Raw genomic sequence first — 23,449 nt, forward strand, 5'->3', positions numbered from 1 at the left:
GCTTGCATGTGTCGGCCTTGGTCACCTAATGGCGGCTCTCCACGCTGCACGATCCATTGCAGCCTCCCTGTTCAGTCCCTTAACCCTAAGGTCACACTTAATGACCTCGTCCCATTGCTTTCTCGGTCTACCCCTCATAACCCCACCCCCAATATTAACACTTCTCACCTTCCTCACCCAATTATCATCCCCCATCCTCTCCACATGTCCAAACCACCTCAATCTACCTCTCCTCATCACAACACCAATACACTCCAGTCCCATCCTACCTCTCAACTCTTCCATTGTAAACCCAGCCCCTCCAGGCCTTGGACGCAGGGATGCACTGCACATCCACCTAATCATTGTCATTTCTGTACGTATATATAAATAGACAGTAACATTGGAAATGGAGGGTATCTAAATATGTTTGTGGATGATGCAAAAATACAAAGGAAAATTACTAACACAAATTCTTGCAGAGAGCTAGAAGAAGAATTAAATAAACTTCATGAATGGAGCAGTAAATGGCAAATGGAATTTAATGTGGACAAGTGTCATGTAATTAAATTTGGTAAAAGTGTAAAAAGACAAGATTGGGATTATAAGCTAGGAAGTAAAACCCTACACCTATCAGAAAGGAAGAAGGACCTAGGAGTGATTATCAGTAACAAACTACCTACAGCTGACCATGTCAGTGAGACGGTACGCAACATATGCACACTGCTTGCAAATATGAGAATAGCATTCGTCTAAATAAATGAAGACATACTGAGAAAGATAATAACATCATTTATCAGACCAACCCTGGAGTATGCATCAGTAGTTTGGAATCCTCATCTAAAAAAACACATAGATAAGATTGAAAAAGTACAAAGGGCATCTGCAAGCTTAAGGTATCTAAGCTATGAAAAAAGACTAGAAAAATTGAATCTACCAACACAACAGAAGAGAAGGAAAAGAGGAGTCATGATTATGCTATATAAATGCATCTCAGGGAAAGAGAAAATAGACATAAATGAATATCTAACCTATGGGGAAGCATCAGCAAGAGGACACTGCAAAAAAACACATAAAAAGAGAGATGATAAAGAGGTAAGGAAATTTAGTTTACCAAATAGGGCATTTTATCAGTTTAATGCACTGCCAAATGAAATAGTGTACCAAAACTATTAATAAATTTAAAGATATGTATGATAAAATTGGTTTAAGACACGGGACTGTACGAGCTTGACTCATTCCTGTAAAGATGCAATTAATTAAGAACAATTAGTTAAGAACACACACTGTAAGGTAGGGTCCAAGAGTAAGGGAAAGTCTGAAAGTGGGGAAACTGTCAACAGCATGCCTGGTGAAATGAGCCATACAGTAACTCTCTCTGACAAGGAGAGTATGTTTTCACACCTGTTTGTTGCTTGTCAGAATCTTTCGATTCAGCAGGCATGTTGGTCAGTTCCATATGTTTGTTTGTCTGTTAGTTGCTTGCTGGAATCTTTCCGTTTAGAAAATATGTTGGTCAGTTCATTATGTTTGTCTGTGTGTCTGTTGTTTGCTGGAATCTTTCGATTCGGTGAGCATGTTGGTCAGTTCCATATGTTTGTCTGTTTGTTTGTTTGTTTGTTTGTCTGTTCTGTACAGGTCACAGTTTTGTGCCAATTGTTCTGAAAAAAATTTAGAAGGTAGATATCCATAAACCCTGCAAACCCATTGTTTTTCATCAGAATCGGTCAAAGGCTGTGGGCTAGGTGGGGGGTTGAAACCCCTCACTGGTTGTGGGTCCAGAAATTGTCTGGACCCAGTGGCCGGCCCCAGCACCATTCTCTCAGGTTTTGAAAATCGATTTTTTTTTTTTTACAAATTGAAGGGAAACATGTGGCACACCTGGCAGTGTAATTTTTCTTTTCCTAAACACATCCTGTGCTTCACAATGAAGCACAAAAAATTTCACACAGTGACTGCTGCACGCTGGTGAAAAGTAAGCAGAGGATTGAGAAAACATTGCACTAAGAAATATCAATATTTTCATCCATCCATCCATCATCTAGTCCTATGTTTGCTCATGAGGAGTGTAGGAGCTTGGGGCTAGGCAAGTTGGTTCTGACATTTAAAGTGAGTGACCAGCCTCACTCATCCCTAAGTGGCATTACGTGAGCAATGAACTCCAACCATCCCTTGGATATAAACCTACACAGGCTCAGTCCGATTGGAGCGCCTTACCCCTCAAAAAATTTCACTGGTGCTGAAATGGTTTATTGAGTTCATATTTGGTATTCAGATTCCAGTCTGCATGCCAAATATGATGTGATAATAAGCATTAGGAGAAACACATTGAGGTGGTTTTGCCATGTGGTGAGGATAGAGAGCAAGAAACTGGTGAGGAGAGTGTATGTGAGTGAGTTGGAGGGGAGGGGAGAGGGAGGGGGAGGCGAAGGATGAGATGGAGGGATGGAGTGGAGAGGTATATGAGAGAAGGGTGTGTGAGCTGGGAGCAGGGCAGTGAAATGACAGGGGACAGGGTGACATGGAGGCAATTTGTTTGTGGCCACCCCTTACGGGATTAAGGTGTCTGACAATAGATAGATAGCTTCCAATCCAATCCATCCAGCAAGTGCTCTGCCTGTGGCAGTTTCATTTGTTTGTTTGTTAGTTTGTCTGTTAGTGGGATTACTCAATAACTAATAGAGAGATTTGGACCAAATGTGGTGGGTAGATAGCCCATGCTCCAGGAAACAATTGATTAACTTTTGGGACCGATCCAGATCGCATTACGGATTCTGGATCCAGAGAACACATTTTGCTGAACCCTAATCGGTGATGAGAATACCTAAACTGCTATGAAGAGTGGTTTGGAAATTGTGTTGCTCTTGTTGGAGAGATGCACTCTGCTGAGTTCCCATTGTAGTTGACATGTCGTTCAGGCTTGCAGAATCGTACTTCTTCCTCACAAACCTAACCATTACACTTATTTATTCTTTTCATAGGTGCATATCACATAGACTTGGCTGATAGTAATTTACTTGGCAGTGAAGCAAAAAACATGACAAATCCTTGTCATAGTTTCATCTGCACCCATATTTTTCTCTTTCATACATTCATTTTGGGATGTATCTCCAGGAGCGTGGCTTTCTGCTGATGCTGTAGCTCATCTTCTCCATTTTGAATAAAGAAAAGATGCACTGAAATCACAATCATGATCATCTACATCAAGAAACAAAACTTTGCTCAGTCAAGGATCTTATGAATACAAGAAGCATACAGTTCATTGCTTCATCTCAAGGACTAGCTCAGTCTTGTAACTTTATATTGCATCACCTCTGTCCACAAAGAAAGAAATGAACAGCAGCCCAACTCTACATAGACTATCTCATCAACATCCTTCCAACTAATCCATCCAACACTATATTTCACAAACACATACATAAGCCCATAGCTACCACAACCATCCAAAGCCTTCATTCAAATAGTGTAGCATTCTTCACAAAACACCACCAGATATTCATCCCTTAGAAATGATCAAGATATGAGTACATCTAGCCAGGCTGATGCAGTCACCATCTATCCCTGTTATAATCTATATTATAATGATCAGTTTTCTGTATATTTGTTTGTTTGTTACCATAACACAGCAAGAGTCGGTGATTGTAGCGCAATTTTTGTTAGAGGAAGATACCATTAAAATGCTGTAACTTAAAGAATAAAACAATTTCCGTCCAATTGGGCCACTGGTTCCAAAGTTGTGACTCATTTCTGACTGAAGATAGGAAGTGACATGACATCGAGAAGAGGCAGCGGCCTTTAAGTGAGTACCAGTATAAAATAACTCACAATCAATCAACTGTGCTAACCCAGCAGTACACCCTCCACACCACAGTATACTTATTTCATGAACCACAATATCAGAGCACAGACAATCCTTCAGCATAACCTCAGCAAAAAGACTTTGGGGAGCAACTGGCCAGTTTCCAGCAGACTACTGGATTCACATCCAGATGAGCCTGAGGTTGCAGCAACAAGTACAACAACAACACACCCATGTACCTTATGTATCTCATTTCTTCTTGGCTTACTGTGCCTCTCTCTTTCAAACCTTTTCAAATAGACTTGTCTCACTGCTCTGTTTACATCCATTCCATATGATCATACCATACACGGTATATGCGTATGTTTTACATGTCATGTGTTTTAGGTCCAGTTTATTGTACTTAGTGTTGATAATAAAGTGCCTCTGCACTTTTGAAACAAGCTAATAGTTACAAGTGAACAAGTGAGTTTCCCTGAAAGAATGGAGACTGTTCATTTATTACTAGTGAACTACAGTGATTATGCCTAAAGAAATGGAGACTATTCAGTTAAGTGGCTATGTAGATTATTTTTAAGTAATGGACTGCACCAGACTCCCAGATCACTGAGTGTCCACTATATCTTGACCCCCACTTTTAGGAGCTGGTACTGCGTCGCAACCCAGCTGGGCTACTGGGATTCAATGTGCAGCAGGATGGAGTCATAACTGAAGTGGAGCCCTATGGTTTGGCATCACAAGCAGGTCTACGACAAGGGGCCAGGCTTGTTGAGGTAGGTGCCACAGTTTCGGTGTCATTGCTGAACATTATATGGACAGAAGGCTTTCATGAATTACAGCATCAAGAAAAATTTTTTGGAAATAGTGAGAACATACAATCAGTGTCTAGTTTTGTGGTGAACATTGGGTATCCTCCAAATAATGGAACTTTAGTGGGAAAGAGTGTGGGAGATTGGAAGAAATAACATTTCAAGTTTTGAAGTTGGTGGTGGAACTTCAGTAGACCCTTTGTATTTCATGAGAGAGGCAGAAGGTTTATGAAGCTGTGAGAGCATTAGTTCTTTTTGTTCAAATCGAAAGAATGGGAATGAGAAGAAAAATAAATACAATATCTCTTACAACACTTTTAGATAAGCATTGATAGAGAAGCACATATAGTGATCCCTCGGTTATTGCTCGCGTGGTTAGAGCAGTTTTTGTTATCACTGCAAAATGAAAATATGCCATTATACCGTTATCATGCATTTTTTAGCTAAAAATCATTATTGTGCACCTAAGCTGGTTTCTGCTGACAATGATGGTGCAGTATCTGTGGTTTTTGATGGCTTTGAGGGATTCAGAGATGAGGCCCTACTCGAGGAGTTAGCCAGGTGGTGGAGACTACTATCTCTCCATCCATTAACCTCAGAACCACTTTCCTCAGACCCATCTCAGGTCTCTCAGTGGTACTGGTTTCTTCCTGTTGTGGCCTTCTTACCACATTTTATTATCCTAACCATGCCTATGTGTGTTTCTGATACATATCAACAATATGTATGTATTTAGTGGGTAAAAATTGACAATTTAAAATTGTAAAAGGGAAAATTTGGGTTTACAAGCGGGTTCGCCATCCACTCATTCGATGTAGTGCTGCCATTGGATGCCTGCTCTTTCCTCTCTTCTTTCCTTCTTTCCCTCCTGCCTCTTTTGTCTATCTTTCTTTCATTCTTTCATCTTCCTTCTGTTTACGGGTGACTCTACACTGAGTGACAAGCCAAATGGTTTCCTGTACACCAGGAAACCATTTAATACGTCGGGTGGTAACCATATAACCAGATTATGGCGCCTGGTGGTTTAGTGGGTAATTATGGCACTCCATTCAGATTGAGCCGGTGCAGATTTATATCCAAGAGGTGGTTTGGGTTTATTGCTCACGTAATACCACTTAGAGATGAGTGAGGCAGGTCACGCTCATCTTTACTGTCAGGACCAACTTTCCCAGCCCTGGGCTCCTGCGCTTCTCCTTGGGCAAACACTAGATTAGATGATGAATGAATGAATGAAAAAAACAAGTGGGGTGCCCAATATCAGTAAGATAAATCCCTTAGGTTCTGTACTTTTCTTGTCATGCAGTAAGCTCAGTACTAATTATGTGCAATAACCATTGGATATTTACTGTATATATAAATATTTTTTCATTTTGTTTCGTTTAGAAAGGCTCCAACATGTTTGCATGTGTTGGCATTCGTCACCTAATGGCAGCATGTGGAGAGGAAGGGAGATGACAGTTGGGTACAGAAAGTGAGAAGTGTTATTGTTGGGGGTAGGGTTGCAAGAGGCAGACTGAAAAAGACCTAGGAGGAGGTCATAGAGTTAGGCCTCAGGGATAAGGGACTGAAGAGAGAGGCTGCCAGAGATTAGGCAGCATGGAGAGCTGCCATTAGGTGACCAAGGCTGGTGCGTACAAGCATGTTGGAGTTTTTATAAAGGAAATGAAGTGATATATATATATATATATATATATATACAGTGCTCGTCAGAATTATTGAGCGCCCTGCGTCCCTCCTAAGAAACAAACCTTTCAACATTGAAAAAACATATAAATAATGCATTTTATTTACCTTTAGTGCTTCGTAGGGTAGCCTTTACGTTTTTTCACGGACCTGAGACGTCTTGGAAATGAAAGGGTGAGGCTCCTGAGGTGCTGGAGGGGTATTTTGTCCTAGGAGTCACGAAAGACAGCTTCCAGCTTAGGCAGAGAGCTAACGTCCTTCCCTTGGAGACTCTTCTTTACGAGGTACCAGAGGTTTTCAATCGGGTTGAGGTCTGGGCTATTTCCTGGCCAGTCTGTCATGAATGATACCTCGCAGTCACGAAGCCAGTTGGTGACCGATTTGGCCTTGTGAGCAGGTGCACCGTCCTGCTGAAACACACGTGCACCTGTTAGCTCGAATGAGTCTGGTAAATGATCACACAGAAGCTCCAGGTAAACATCCTGATTCTCTCTAACATTCTTGGGAAGCACAACAAGCTTCCCCAAACCTTGACCCGAGAAACAAGCCCACACCATGAGTGAATCAGGATGTTTAACTGTGCTTTCTACATACCGTGGGTCAAGTGGGTCACTACCTTTGCGTCGATACACACGTGCTCCTTTGTTACAGGTAACACTAAACGTTGCCTCATCAGACCACAACGCTGACAACCATTGCTCCTCACCCCAGTTTAGATATTTATTAGCAAAGGCAAGCCTACGAATTCTCTGGCTCTTGGTGAGAAGAGGCTTTTTCACAGGCCTATGACTTGTGTACCCAAGCTCATGCACCCTACAAGACACTGTTCTCACAGACACCTCACCAAACACTTCCGGGTTGCTCTCCTTAATTTTCCATGCACTCACACGAGGATTAAACTCCACTGCACGTTTTAAAATATTAACAGACCTTGGGGAAGTTTTCCTAGGCCCACCAGACCTCGGTTTCTTTGTGGGAACTTCACCACTGTTTTCCACCCGAAACCGCACACACCAACGACGCACTGTCGATCGTGCCACACCAACCAATTCACTAATTTCCTTTGTCTGGTGGCCTGCCTCCTTTAGAGCAATGATCTGGGATATGATTTCACTCGATAGTTCACGGGTAGGTGCCATAACAAAGTTGTGAAGGCCAAAACACTGCGGGACACTCGGTAAAAAATGGCGCAATTTGAGAAGGACACTCGGCAGAGTTCCTCTCTCTCAGGCAGCCCGTGGGCGACTGAGGCAGGAACCAACCAGCGCATCGGAAGGCCTGAGGCTACCGTGACATCATGCTTGGAGCTCAAACTTGTGGCTCAATTTTTACCCCCCAAAATGGGTGATTCTTTTTTGGCCATAAGTATTGCGCGCCTGGCGGACAACGCTGAATAATTTTGACGAGTACTGTATATATATATATATATATATATATATATATATATACATACATACATACAGTTTTCCTTATAGATGCATATACCTGTGGAATAGCCTGGACAAAGAGATCGCCCAGTCTAAAAACTTAAACAAGTTTAAAGCAAAATTTGACTTACTGAGAAACAGAGACGGGACCCCACGAGCATAGCTCATTTCCTGTATACCACAAAATTTAGGTAAATACAATTAGGTAAATACACACACACACACACACACACACACACACACACACACTCAAGAGTGATTGATGTGCTACAGGAAAGAGATGGTTGGGTGGATTGTGTGTATTTATATTTGGAGAAGGCCTTCGACAAGGTACCCCATAAGAGACTAGTGTGGAAACTAGAGCATATAGGAGGACTGAAGGGGAACCTCCTGGAGTGGATGAGAGATTTTTTGAGAGACAGACAAATGAGGACAGTAATAAAGGATAGGATGTCTGGATGGAGGGAAGTAACAAGTGGAGTCCCACAGGGCTCGGTGTTGGCACCAGTAATGTTCCTGAATTACGTAAATGATATGGTAGATGGAATGAACAGTTATGCAAGTCTGTTTGCTGATGATGCAAAGATCTTGAGGTAGGTAGAGGTTGAGGAGGAATGTAAAATGCTGCAGGAGGATCTGGATAGGATACACAAATGGAGCCGGATGTGGGAAATGAAATTCAATGCAAAGAAATGTAAAATATTGGAAATGGGTAAAAGTACCAAGAGGCCATCATTGAATTATTTGATGGGTAATGAACCAATCACGAAAGCGAGAAAAGAGAAAGACTTGGGAATGCTGATCCAGGACAGTTTGTCACATGAAAAACACATTAACCCTTTAACCGCGGGCATTGTTTTGCCCCGACTGTCCTCTCCCACGGGGGTTTCGACCAAAATGTAAACAAACTTTAAACCTTTATAACTCTGCACAGAATAAATCTAGAGCGAAAAATGAGGTACCATTAGAAAGTACTAACCTTCGGCTTTGCAATGATGTAGGTTTCATGATTTTGTTGACTATCACTGGATGGGCAGTGCCATTAGAAGTGAGCAATCTAAAATCACTATTTTTCGCTCACACACCATTACCTTCGCTCATACACCATTACCAAATGCCAACCTCATTCTGATAATAATACTGTAAACATATATGAACACTGCACATACGATAAACACCCACTCTGTGTCATTGAGGCAGGTAAAAGGCACTGTAATTACCCGCACTTCACTGCCACATCAGCGGTGTTGTAATCACTATTTTTCGCTCACACACCATTACCAAATGCCAACCTCATTCTGATAATAATACTATAAACATATATGAACATTGCACATACGATAAACACCCACTCTGTGTTCACTGAGGCAGGTAAAAGGCACTGTAATTGCCCGCACTTCACTGCCATATCAGCGGTGTTGTAATCACTATTTTTCACTCACACACCATTACCAAATGCCAACCTCATTCTGATAATAATACTATAAACATATATGAACACTGCACATACGATAAACACCCACTCTGTGTTCACTGAGGCAGGTAAAAGGCACTGTAATTGCCCGCACTTCACTTCCACATCAGCAGTGTTGTCACTCACACAGCTGGACAGATGCTGATGTGTGTTTGGTCCGGGGTGGGGTGGGGGGCCCAGGGGGTGGGAGGTGGGGCCCCAGGGGGGGGAGGAGGGAGTGGGGGTCGACTGGAGTGAAAGAACTTAATAGCTACTCTCCCTTGAAACAATTGGCGCACGAAAAAAACGCGGGGTATTCAAAATATTCACAAACATTCGAGAATGACACCCGCGGTTTGGTCCAGTTTTTGCAATGTCATTCTGGAATGACACCCGCGGTTAAAGGGTTAACAAGACAGTTAGAGAGACGTATAAACTCCTGACTAGTATAAGAGAAGCTTTTCATTATATGGATGATGAGATGATGAAAAAATTGATAGTGGCCATTATTTGCCCCAGGTTAGAATATGCAGCAGTAGTGTGGTCCCCACACAAAAAGAAGGATATAAACAAGATTGAGAGAATACAAAGAACAGCAACCAAAATGGTCCCCAGTTTGGTAGATCTGTCATACAGAGAGAGGCTGGAAAAGCTGGATTTGCCTTCCTTAGAGGAAAGGAGAAAGAGAGGTGACATGATTGCAATGTTCAGGACCATGGTGGGAGTAGATAAATTTGACAAAGAAGATCTGTTTTTATGGGATAAGAGAGTAACAAGAGGACACGGAATGAAACTGAAGAAGCCAAGCTGCTTGAAGGATATCAAGAAATATAGTTTTCCTTATAGATGTATAGGCCTGTGGAATAGCCTGGACAAAGAGATCGTCCAGTCTAAAAACTTAAACGAGTTTAAAGCTAAATTTGACTTATTGAGAAACGGAGACGGGACCCCACGAGCATAGCTCATTTCCTGTATATCATAATTAGGTAAATACACACACACACACACACACACACACACACGATATCTCCATTCAATGATAGATGTTATACTTACTTTTAGAATATGGAAACTGATGGATGTGCTACATTAGTGAAACTTTCTTAAAGCACAAGAGAACCGTACACTGGAAGTGATGTTACAAAAGCCTGTTTGTCATTAAATTTTCATCATTATGTTATGAAATAACATCGCAAATTTTTATGCAGAAGTAGATATCAGTGCAGGTTTGTATGTGATTTTGCACACCCAAAGTATCTTATGTGGATTTATATGGATTTATAGATGTATGCTTTGGCATAGTTGCTGTACAGTACAGTGATCCAGGTACAGTATTCGATTTTCATTGTTTTTATCCATGTTTTTTAATGATTTGTGTCCACAGTTTCAGAGTTTATTCAGTGAATAAAATTTATAAATATGGTACCATAATTCCAGTACAGTATTACCATTCCTTTGGTTTCCAGATTTGCACCGTCACACTGGCCACACTATCCCAAGAGCAGATGGTGGATCTCCTCAAGACCTCCATGACAGTCACTGTCACTGTTGTACCACCACACCCAGATGGAGCACCACGCAAGTCTGTACTTTACTATCATTGTGCCCCATTATTCATAGTGATTTTGTTATGCTGGAAGTATGTTGTATGTAATGTTCAGTACATAGTACATGTGTATAGACATTGTGTGTGTGTGTGTGTGTGTGTGTGTGTGTGTATTTACCTAGTTGTGATATACTGTACAGGAAATGAGCTACACTCATGGGGTCCCTTCACTGTTTCTCAATAATGTATGTCACATTTTGCTTTGAACGCGTTAAGTTTTTAGACTGGATGATCTCTTTTTCCAGGCTGTTCCACAGGTCCATGCATCTATATGGAAAGCTATACAGGTATTCCTTGATATCCTTCAAGCAACTTAGCTTTTTTAGTTTCATTCCATGTCCTTATGTTACTCTCTCATCCCACAGAAATAGATCTTCTCTGTCAATTTTTTCTGCTCTCATCCCCTCCCTGAACACTGCAATCATGTTGCCCCTCTCCTTTCTTCTAAGGAAGGCAGGTCTAGTTTTTCCAGCCATTCCCTGTACAACAGATTTGCCAGGCTAGGGACCATCTTGGTTGCTGTTCTTTGTATTTTCTCGATCTTGTTTATATCTTTCTTTTTGTTTGGGGACCACACTACTTTTGCATATTCCAGCCTGGGGTGGATCATGGCCACTGTCAATTTTTCCATCATCTCCTCATCCATATCATAACGAGAGCCACACGTGCTCTTTTTTTTGTGAATAAACAGTGAATAAACTGCAATACCTCGCCACTAGACCACATGGGAATTTACAGTGTTGTGCAGTGTTAAGATTAGAATTTAGAGTGCAAAGGATTAGCTGTGAAGTGCAAATGGCGGTTGAAACTGACCTGGTGCAATTAACAATGTGCAGTGTTAAACAGTTATAACTCACAGTGCAAAGAATTACTGTAAGTGCAGCACAACACTGGATTACTGTACGTGCTTCAAGAGCATTTTCACCACTGCCAAAACCTTACAAAAGGCGGCCACAAACGTGCTGTAACTACCCTGGATGATGTACAGTCACTTCTGATTCCTCATTCTTTGGTTTCTTGTTGTTTATTTCAAGCTTTATGTCCATTATTGGTGTGAATAGGGTCTTTAATAGGTTTAAATATGTGCTATGCATGTCCGGTAGGGAGTTATTTAGGTGGCTTTCAAAATTAGGCTTGGTTAGGGTCCATAAGTACCAGTCCAGGAGCCAGGGACTTAGTTGTAAGTACTGTACCCAGAATGTTTCATATTGTACTATATTTTCCATACTTATCTCTAAAACCTCATTTCACTCTTTTATGTCCCTTATTGGTGTGAATAGGGTCTTAGGTGCTATACATTTGCAGTAGGGAGGTGTTTTTCTGAGTTAGGCTAGGTTAGGGTCCATAACTACCAGTCCAGGAGCCAGAGACTTCTTGTAAGTACCCAGAATGTTAAATATTGTATAAACTCACCTCTTAAACCTCATTCTCTGGTTCTTTTTCAATTATTTCAGTCTTTTATGTCCCTTATTGGTGTGATTTGGGTCTGAAATAGGTGCTATGCATGTCCAGAGGGAGTTGTATAGGTGTTTTTCTGAGTTAGGGTCCATAAGTACAAGTCCAGGAGGCTTGGGCCAACTATCCAGAAAGGACCACTTTCCGGACATGCCTTTGGCTCTATTACATCGGATAGTGCAGGGATTTCTGAATATATATATATATATATATATATATATTATACAAAAATCATTAAAGACCAAGGCGTAGCCATTGTTCACTATTTTTCTGTTGATCTTTTCGAGTTTTCTTACACATTGTTTTACACTATGATTCAGGTTGTAGATAATATGTCCAAGATCCATGTCGAAAAAATGAAAATAAATAATTAATAAAATACAGTTACGACATGGATCTTGGACATATTATCTACAACCTGAATCATAGTGTAAAACAATGTGTAAGAAAACTCGAAAAGACCAACAGAAAAATAGTGAACAATGGCTACGCCTTGGTCTTTAATGATTTTTGTATAAAAGAAAACATTCTGCCTAAATATACTAATATATATATATATATATATATATATATATATATATTGATGAGATGCAGTTTGGGTTTATGCCAGGTAGGGGGACCACTGATGCCATATTCATTGTGCGACAGCTTCAGGAAAAATATATTGGTAGGAGAAGGGATCTTTATTTTGTTTTTGTTGATTTGGAAAAGGCCTTTGACAGAGTCCCTAGAGAGGTGGTGAAGTGGGCAATGAGAAAGCTTGGCTTGGAGGAGTGGCTGGTTAGGGTGGTTATGGCCATGTATGTGGGTGCTTACACCCAGGTGAGAGTGAATGGAGATTTGAGTGATGACTTTTCCGTGAATGTTGGTGTGCATCAGGGGTCAGTCTTGAGTCCCATGTTGTTTATGATGGTACTTGAAGCCCTTTCACGTGACTTTAGAAACGGACTCCCGTGGGAGTTGCTGTATGCTGATGATTTGATGTTGATTGCAGAGAATGAAAGGGAGGCGGAGGAAAGGTTTAGGAAGTGGAGAGATGGTATGGGGCAAAAGGGTCTAAGGGTAAATTCAGATAAAACAAAAGTGATGATATCTAGGGTTGGTGGCGGTACTGTCAAAGACGAGGGAGAGTGACCATGTGCAGTTTGCCACAAGGGCGTGGGAAGTAATTCCATCTTGTGCGGTGTGTGTGATAAATGGGTGCATAAGAGATGTAGTGGTGTCAGAGGTGGACTGCGAGATAATGCTGATTTTATGTGTACGGCGTGCCGGGGTGAGCAGGTGGAGATTGTCCGACGTGAAAGGATTGAACTTGCTGGTCAATCTCTTGAGTGTGTGGAAGAGTTTTGTTATTTGGGAGACATGTTGTGTGCTGGAGGTGGGGCTGGAGCTAGCTCTGTGGCTAGGGTGAGAAGTGGTTGGAAGAAGTTCAGGGAGCTCTTGCCTCTCCTAACATTGAGAGGGCTCTCCCTACGTGCTAAGGGGTCTTTGTATGCAGCATGTGTTAGGAGTGTGATGCTGTATGGCAGTGAGACCTGGGCAGTGAAGGAGGAAGACATTCGCCGGCTCAGACGTACAGAAATGACAATGATTAGGTGGATGTGCAGTACGTCCCTGCGTCCAAGGCCTGGAGGGGCTGGGTTTACAATGGAAGAGTTGAGAGGTAGGATGGGACTGGAGTGTATTGGTGTTGTGATGAGGAGAGGTAGATTGAGGTGGTTTGGACATGTGGAGAGGATGGGGGATGATAATTGGGTGAGGAAGGTGAGAAGTGTTAATATTGGGGGTGGGGTTATGAGGGGTAGACCGAGAAAGACATGGGACGAGGTCATTAAGTGTGACCTTAGGGTTAAGGAACTGAACAGGGAGGCTGCAATGGATTGTGCAGCGTGGAGAGCCGCCATTAGGTGACCAAGGCCGACACATGCAAGCATGTTGGAGCCTTTAAAAACGAAACGAAACGAATATATATATTTTTTATTTCATTCATTCATCATCCAATCCCATGTCTCCCCATGACGAGCATAGGAGCCTGGGGCTAGGCAAGTTGCTTCTGACGTTTAAGAGTGACCAGCCTCACGCATCCCAGAGTGGAATTACATGGGCAATAAACCCCAGCCACTCCTTGGATATAACCCTACACCGTCTCAATCCGATTGGAGTGCTGTTATTACCCACTACACCACCAGGCACCAAAATTTGGTTATATGGTTACCATCCAGCGTAGTGAATGGTTTCCTGGTGTACAGGAAACCATTTGGCTTGTCACTCAGTGTAGAGTCACCCACAGGCAGAAGGAAGAGGAAAGAATGAAGGAAAGAAAGACCGTAAAGTTATCTGTAGGCAGAGAGACGAGGAGAGAATGAAGGAAAGACAGATATATATATATATATATATATACAAACACACACACATTCTCTCTCTCTCTCTCTCTCTCTCTCTGCATATACATATACAGTTCTGTATATAATGCTGGCTGAAAGTTTAAGCACTAGAGTGCCCTCACATAAACATTCACCCAGAATTTCCTCACTCCCCCTGGTTTACCTTATATGTAGTTGAGCATTATTGTAGGTTTAACAAAGTTGTCTTCATTTCTTAATCTCTCCCCTAGGGGCTGCAATGTACCAACTTGTGGGTTTCTGCTTGGAGGGGGTGAGGGAGACTATGAAAACCTTACCACACCAGAGCAGCTCTCACGCAAACACCGAAAATCTCACCATTCACAAAGGTCAGTCATAGCTGGTTTGTTTTCACCTGACAGAAAAAGGCCACTCCCACAGCTTGAATACCACGTAGTTGCATGAAGTTCAGCCAGTCCTAACTGTAAGGCAGAAATTATTCTTGGTTAGTAGACAAATCGACCATCTACTGAGATGTAATGGGTGAGAGATATTTGTCAGGTTAGAACAAAGGTGTCATAGTGAAAGGAAATCGAACAAGGCTAATTTCATATCACCTAAATGCTGTAAGGTGAAAGTTTTGCTACAGTGAGACCAGTATACAAGCAGTTTAATTTACATTCAGGTCCCAATATTTGTGGGAGTTATGTTCAAGAACACCCCTCAAATATTGAATTCCATTCCACGAATATCCCAAACCTTCTTCTGAAGTCACTGATTTGAATTTTTTAGCTATTCCTGTTACCAACAAACCACTATAATGCCTGCAAATGCATTTTATGGCACTTTACTACATCCTTAAAAGACATTACGTGATTGTACCTGAGCAATTCTGGGTATAGTACAGTATAGTGTACTGTATTGAACGGGGTACTCGCTTGTGATGACGATGATGATGACGGTGAGAGTTTGCCATGCGGTACATGCTGGATGATAAATGATGAATATTCTGTACTGCACAACAGGATGAGCTCTGGAGAAGCATTGGGTGAGGGTAGGTCATCAGGGGCAGTTGGGGTGGAAGGTGGAGTGCAGTCCCACAGCCTCGAATGACCCCCTCTCACAGCATGTGAAGCAACTTTACTTTATTCTCGAGCAGCACCACAGACTTCTTTCGTTTGGGCTCATGAGCCGGTGCACCTTGAGCGGCACGCCTAGGACCCATAGTTTCAGAGGGTTAGTAGATAGAGTAGCACTGTTACATCAAACGCAGCCACCAGTCACACAAGCTGAACGCACACGAATGCTCAACCCATGAGAGGAACTGAGGGAATGAGTGTGGCAGAACATGCCTGGGTCCCCTCTATATCCAACCAGTAGGACAGGGGTAAAGATCACACATAGGCAGACGCATACCCTAGGGGCCAATCATAAGCAAGCTCTCGCTTCGAGAATAGAGGGGGAGAAATGTATTACAGCATGATGCAATAACTAGAGAGAATGGTGGGAGATTTGAATGGGGAAATACCAAATGCCTCTGCTGTCATGTGCTGAACAGCACATGCTTATAGTAACTGTACAGTATGTGCAGTACAACTGCATAGGACAATATTTCTCACTGAAAACATGCAAAAAATCACTTGTGAACCTATAGAAACAACTGCTACCGCAAGAAAAGGGTGGGAGATTCGTGCTGCCAATGTCTTGTGCTGACCAGCACATGCCTGTACACAGGTAAATGTACAGTTTAACTATATAGGACAGTGTTTCTCACAGAAAACATGCAAAAAATTCACTTATGAACCACAAGGAACAACTGATGTTATGGGAAAAATAGGAAATATCTTCCTGTGCATTTTCAAAGTAATTTATCAGAAAATCTGCAAATATGCGAACCTGTGAGTAACAATCTCGCGAATAGTGGGGGATAATTGTAGTTGTACTTTGAAAAATAGGCTGATAATGATGAGGTGCCAGGTACATATGATTGGAACAAGAGACTTTTATGGGGCAGCGTAGGATTCAGGAACAACAAAAGAGAGAGTATGAAAATGGGAAAATATACTCGGTGAAATGGACCAGAAAGTCATTCATAGTTCATTCATTTCCCTAAAATTGTGGGCATACTTCACATGCATAACCACCTGTATTCTTTACTACTTTTACAGTCATCACTTTTTTTTTTTTTTTTTTTTTTTTTTTTTTTTTTTTTTTTAATACTAGCTTCAATTTTTCACAGATGAGTATAAGGTTAGCTGAATTCTTACTGACGCAGTAGCATATGTAAGATCTGTGAGGGGTCAATATAAAAAATACCCGAATATTGCCCGAAATCATCCATCATATGGTATTCTTAGTAGCAGCTATTTAATCAGAAAGCTGTGAATCATTTTAACATTAGAACCAGCCAGATAACTTGTGAAGGTAGACTCCTGCACCATTCTGCCATGTACAACCACTGCTCTTGTCAGATGAATTGGTGACTGCAGTTTAGAGAGCTGATGATGAGATACAGTGACTCCTGGTTTAACATTTTAGAGATGCAGAAGTATGTTGTTTTACTTGTGCTGGTAGCATACTTATTACTACTAAATATGTTTATTATTTTCATTTTTAAAAACAGATATGACCGTAGCTTGTCACCACCTCGGTCCAGCAGCAGCAGTGGGTATGGGACAGGCAACTCTTCTCGTTCGTTTACTGCTGAGCACCATCGCCACCATGATTCTCCAAGGGCACATTCACATGACCTCACCCAAGACAGACACGATTACCAGGTCAGAATTTCAGCTGCTTGAATGCAGGATTGCATAATACCTTATCAGTCAAACCCTTGACTATATCAGTTTGGGTGGGGATGGGGTCCATCCCCCTCCTTATTGTTGTCTTTCTTCAAGTTATTGAAATCATTTCTTCCAGTGCTATCATCTGTAACAGCAGTTCCTAAGCTTTCTTAAATAATTGCCCTTTTTCCCATGTCCATCCAAATAACAACCCACCATTTACTTAAAAAACATGACCGAGCCCAGATCCTCAGCAAAACTTTTATAGTACTGTACATAGGAATATTCCATCCATCTATCCATCATCCAATCCTATGTTGCCCCATGAGGAACGTAGGAACCTGGGGCTTGGCAAATTGGTCCTGACATTTAAGATGAGAGTGACCAGCCTCACTCATCTCTGACTGGCATTACTTGAGCAATAAACCCCAACCACCCCTTGGATTAAAACCTACACAGGCTCAATCCGTTTGGAGCGCCGTAATTACCCACTAAACCACTAGGCGCCACAATTTGGTTAAATATGGTTACCATCTAGCATAGTAAATGGTTTCTTGGTGTACAGGAAGCCATTTGGCTTGTCACTTAGTGTAGAGTTACCCATAGGCAGAGGGAAGAGGAAAGAATGAAGGAAAGAAAGACAGAAGAGGGAGTGTAAAGTCACCCATAGGCAGAGGAAAGAGGATAGAGGGAAGGAAAGGATGACAGAAGAGAAAGGATGGAAGAGAGGAAAGGGCAGACATCCAAAGCAGGACTACTTCGAGTGAGTGGATGGTGAGTGCCCCCACCTACCACAGTTAGGAATATTCATTGCTTAAAAAGCAGTTGAACTGCAGACTTGTGCATGTTTCTTTAAGTGCATGGAACATAATAATTCCTTGCCATCAGATACTTAGTATAGTAATGATAACTGTAATTGTAATAATAATAATCAGCATCATCATCAACATCATCATCCTAGTCGTCAACATCGCCGTCATCTTCATCTTCATCTTCATCATCCGGATCTACTTTCCCACCCTAGGGTAGGGTGAAGAGTAACAATGTCCAGACAACCAAAGTTTGCCCAGTTCAATGGGCCACGCTTCCATTCACTCATCATTCAAGCCCCCGAAATCCTAGTTCCATCTGATAGGCCAAAAAACTTTCACCACATTTTGTAGCTTTACATATACTTATTACATACTGTAGAGCCAATCCAAACGCTGTCACGATGAAAAGGAGTGCTAAATCCCTGGTCCTGCACTTCTTGACACAAAATTCATCCAGCCAGCTCAGACTCTTGTCAGTCCCTTAGCCTTGCCATCTTCCATACCTCTTCCTCACACGCTCATCCATCTTATCCCTCCACCTTCTTGGCCAGCCTCGCCTCCTCTCTCTTTCAGATTCACTCAGATACACCTTTTCTCCTCTCTCTTGTCATCACTTCCCTCCACATGACCATATCATCTCAGTACACTCTCCTCTGTTTTGCTGTCCACAGACTTCCTCATTCCACAACTTTCACGAATCACATTATTTCATATCCTGTTCACTCCCTGTACCCCACATACATTCCCCAACAGTCCCATCTCCTCTTCTGTCACTCCTGACTTTTCATTTTCATGCCACACCATAATCTCACATCCATAAATTAAAGTTGGCATTAACACTCCTTCATGGAAGCCATGTGCAGCTGCAACACTCAAGCCTGTGTTTCTTATCAAGGCTTTCATTGCACCAGCTACTTTCTTCCTTGTGTCACTCTACTTTCAACTTCTTTTTTACGTTTTCCTCTCTTTTCTATCACTGTACCCAACCAAGTACTGTATTTGAACTCTCTCACCAATTCCAATCTCACACAATTCACCGTAAGATCACACTGGGAGTCACCTTCTCTCTCATTAACCATCACTTCACAATTTTCTACATTTACTCTCAAGGCACGACGCTTACAGACATCAGCAATACTCTGCGCTAGTCTACCAAGTTCTTGTCCGGTATTTGCAAGTAGTACTGCATCTTCAGCATACAATATTGAGATGTTCCATCCATCACCATTCATTACCAACACCATCTCTCACTCCATTACTCATGTTTTTACTTCTCTCATCACCCCATCCATATATATATTGCACAACCATGGGGACATCATACAACCTTGTCGCATGCCCACACTGATTGTGAACCATTCACTTAGATCCCGATTTACGCTTACACATGCTTTTCTACCATCATAAGAACTCTTGACGGCACCTAGCAGCTTACCATCTACACTGTACATGTGCAAAACCTTCCACAGTCCTTCTCTGTCTACTTTGTCATATGCTTTTTCCAGATCCATGAATGCCATACACACCTTATATTCCTTCTCACAAGCCTTCTCCATTATCTGTCTCACTCCAAATGTTTGATCCATACATCCTTTGCAGCTTTCAAAGCCACCCTGTTCATCACTCACCAGGACTTCTGATATCTCTCTTAATTCTCCAAAATAATTTTTCCGTATACCTTTCCTACCACACTCAGTAAACTTATGCCACGATAATTCTTGCACTCACTTCACTCACCTTTATTATTGTACAGGGTTACAATCACAGCCTTTTTCCACTCTGCTGGCACAGTTTCACTCATCCATGCCTTCTTACATATCTCCAACAAGCGCTTCATTCTGCTGTCTCCACTGCACTTAATCATCTCTGTATGCACCTCATCAACCCCAGCGGCTTTCCCACTTTTCCACCATTTCACAGTGTTCTTCACCTGTGTGAGTGTCACGTTTCCTGTCAGTGCATTCCTTCTCTGCACACCCCCAAAACCAGTCATGTTTACAGTGGCTCTGCTCTCTCTATTGCTATTCATCAGGTTTTCAAAATATTCTTTCCATCTGGTTCTTACTTCATCCCAGTGGGTTAATAATCTACCACTTACATCTGTCACACTTTCTTTCCTCTGTCACTTCTACATTTCCACACCTCTTTTCAGAGTAATTTGCATTCATTTTTCCTCGTAGGTCATCATTTATCTCCTTTTTTTCTCTTCATTAGTCTCTTTATGTGCTTGTTCAATATATTCAGTTCTTATTCCGACCCCTGTCCTGTAACCACTCTAGCCACTTCGTCCTCTTTTCCTCCACTGCTCTCTTAACCTCATCATCCCACCATGCCGTACCTTTCTTCTTTGTTGTTACTCTTGCCACACCACACACCGCTTTAGCATTCCCAACTAAGCAATCCCTGTATGCATTTCATGGGCTGTCCAGATCCATTTCATTCCAATTCACTGATCCTAACTCCTCCCCTGCTTTGGTCCTGTGTTCATCTGCCATTTCTTTGATCCTCAGCTTCTCTACTTTCAGTCTTTCTCCCTGACTACTCCTCTTTCTCCTGATCCACCTCACTCCTCTCAGCTTGATCTTGCATACCACAATCATATGATCTGACAGACCTTCACATCAGCCTTTCATGGTCCTCATATTAGCACCTGTTCCCAGCATCGACCTCTCTACAAGCATGTAATCATTCAGGTTCCTTTCAACATGATCCCCATTCCTCTATACCATGTATATTTATGTGCATCTTTGTGTTTGAAAAACGAGATACAAATGCACAGCGTCCTTTCCTGACACAACCTTCAGTTGCTCCCCATTATCATTTTCTCCTGGCACTCCATTACAACTGACTGTGTCATCCTCAGGACCAGTGCCTACTCTTCCATTCATATCGCCCATTACGATCACTTTATAACCCCTGGGCATTTTTCGCATTACTTCATCCACCTCATCCCAAAACCTGTCTTTCTCTTTCTCACTTCTGTCATCACATGGTTCATGTGGCACGATCACAGCCATTTTCACCTTCACAAACTTGAACTGCACATACATACATTTCGAGCTGACACATTTGTAATCTCTCATTCCACTCTCTCACACTTCATTCATCAACAAAGGACTCCTTCCTTGCATCTTCCTTGCCCATTCATGCGCGACCTCACATACTTTACTTCCTCCCACTCCTCCGCTTCACACCTTTTCATCTCAGTTTCATACAATGCTGTCACAGCATATCTTGCACTGTTGAACGCATTCTTAACTTCCACCTTCTTGCTTTCCTCATTCACACCTTTCACATTCCACATGGCCATATGAGTCTGCCCATTTTGTTGTGGCCCTGGGCAGGTATTGGGATCTCCGAGGCTCTCCGAAATATTTCCTGTGATTAAGTGACATTAGACAGGGGAATCTAGGGGACACATAACCTGGCTGATAACCCCGGTTATATGGTTACCACCCAGTGTTGTAAATGGTTTCCTGGGTATAGGAAACCAATTGGCTTGTCACACAGTGTAGAGACCATGAGGCATCCCTACATTGAGTGAGTGAATGATGAGCATCCCAATCTGTGACCATATATACAGTAAGACCTCATTATAACGAACTAATTGGGGTCCAAGCCATTCCAAAAAAAGCTAAATTCTGATAAAAGCGATATCTGGACTACCCCCTGCTAACCCGGACTTCATCAAATATATCAGACATAGTCATGATCACTCCAACGGTTTTTAACTTGTTTTCACTGCCACTGCAGTACTTTACTGTATTACACCTTTACTGCAATAATCAAATGGTATAATCTGTATAATAATACAAGCATCCATCCATCATCCAATCCTACATTGTCCCATGAGGAGCGTAGGAGCCTGGGGCTAGGCAAGTTGGTCCTGACATTTTAGATGAGAGTGACCAGCCTCACTTATCCCTGAGTGGCATTATATGAACAGTAAACCCCAACCACCCCTTGGATATAAGCCTTCATCGGCTCAATCCGATTGGAGCGTCGTAATTATCCACCAAACCACCAGGTGTCAAAATTTGGTTACAGTATATGGTTACTACCCAGCATAGTAAATGGTTTCCTGGTATATAGGAAACCATTTTGCTTGTCACTCAGTGTAGAGTCACCCACAAGCAGAAGGAAGAGGAAAGAATGAAGGAAAGAAAAACAGAATAGGGAGTGTAAAATCATACCATGGTTTAATGATGTAATTGGTTAGGTAAAACCCCATCGTTAGGTGGGGTATCTTTTATCCGGGTACTTTTAACATGTAAAGTAATGTGGAGCGTTTACCGGCCTTGGGTTTCCCCCCAAACCAAGCCCAAAACCCATCCAAATGACCCCCAGAACAATTTTAAAGCCAATGTAAATGGCCTAACAGCTGTCAAGGAAACTAATCTAAGCCAAACACCTGTAAGTAACTCACTTAAACAAACAAAACCTGAAAATCAGAAGGAATTGGTTAGAAATTTCAAACACATCTCATCGCTTACTTCTTGTAAGTCCATGTCCAGTCCTTGCCATCCCCCCCAGGCTAGGGGACATGTGGTGCTCCCTACCACTCAATCCTCCTCAAAGCCCTCAAACCCCATCTCTAGCGGAGGGTCAGAGGGGGGGGAATCCTGGCAAGGTGGGGTGATCATAGCAGGAGACTGATGCACTGGCTCTGGGGTTGGTGATGGAATACGATGTGATGACTCAGGCGGTGGCGATGGGGTGCGATGTGATGGCTCAGGTGGTGGCGATGTGATGCAATGCGATTGCTCTGGCAGTGGCAATGGGGTGTGATGCGATGGCTCAGGCGGTGGCGATGGGGTGCGATGCGATGGCTCAGGTGGTGGCGGTGAGGTGCGATACGATGGCTCTGGGTGTGGCAGTGGAGTGTGATGTGATAACAGAGGAGGTGGTGAGGGAGACAGCAGCAATGACCAGTGAGGTGGCGAGGGAGACAGCTGGGATGAATAAGTATTAGGAGTATTGGGGAGCAAACTTTATTGGCTAAGTTGGGTTAAGATGCACTGATGTGTCCCATTGGTGAGATTGTATGTAAATACACTGCCTCGGGTGTCTTCAGGCAGACACATTTATAATAACCGATCATTATTTATATTTTCTAAGAAAAATATGGGGCTTCCAGAACCTAATCCCTGTTTTAGATGTAAATAAATTTCACGTTTTAGCACTTACTGTACTTGAGTCAGCATAGGGTTGTGCATGACCTATCTCGTGTTGTATGGAGAGTGTATTGTCTATCTGTCTCTTGCCAGATGCCATAATCCCGTAAGGGGTGGCCATTTGACT

At 42.3% G+C, this 23,449-nt stretch overlaps 1 protein-coding gene across 1 annotated transcript in view; it reads left to right on the top strand.

Moving 5' to 3' along the window:
• LOC145405092 (uncharacterized) overlaps positions 1 to 23,449 on the top strand; it is a 244,275-nt gene that overhangs the window by 115,152 nt on the left and 105,674 nt on the right. The window contains exons 12-15 of the mRNA XM_080276605.1: positions 4,420 to 4,551; positions 10,617 to 10,732; positions 14,826 to 14,942; positions 17,177 to 17,330. Coding sequence (XP_080132731.1) covers positions 4,420 to 4,551; positions 10,617 to 10,732; positions 14,826 to 14,942; positions 17,177 to 17,330 — 519 coding nt within the window. The remainder of the gene's footprint in view (positions 1 to 4,419; positions 4,552 to 10,616; positions 10,733 to 14,825; positions 14,943 to 17,176; positions 17,331 to 23,449) is intronic.

Source organism: Coenobita brevimanus, chromosome 65, assembly GCF_032717465.1.
Source record: "Coenobita brevimanus isolate Jiangsu-jjx chromosome 65, ASM3271746v2, whole genome shotgun sequence".
In the NCBI taxonomy this organism is placed as follows: Eukaryota; Metazoa; Arthropoda; class Malacostraca; order Decapoda; family Coenobitidae; genus Coenobita; species Coenobita brevimanus.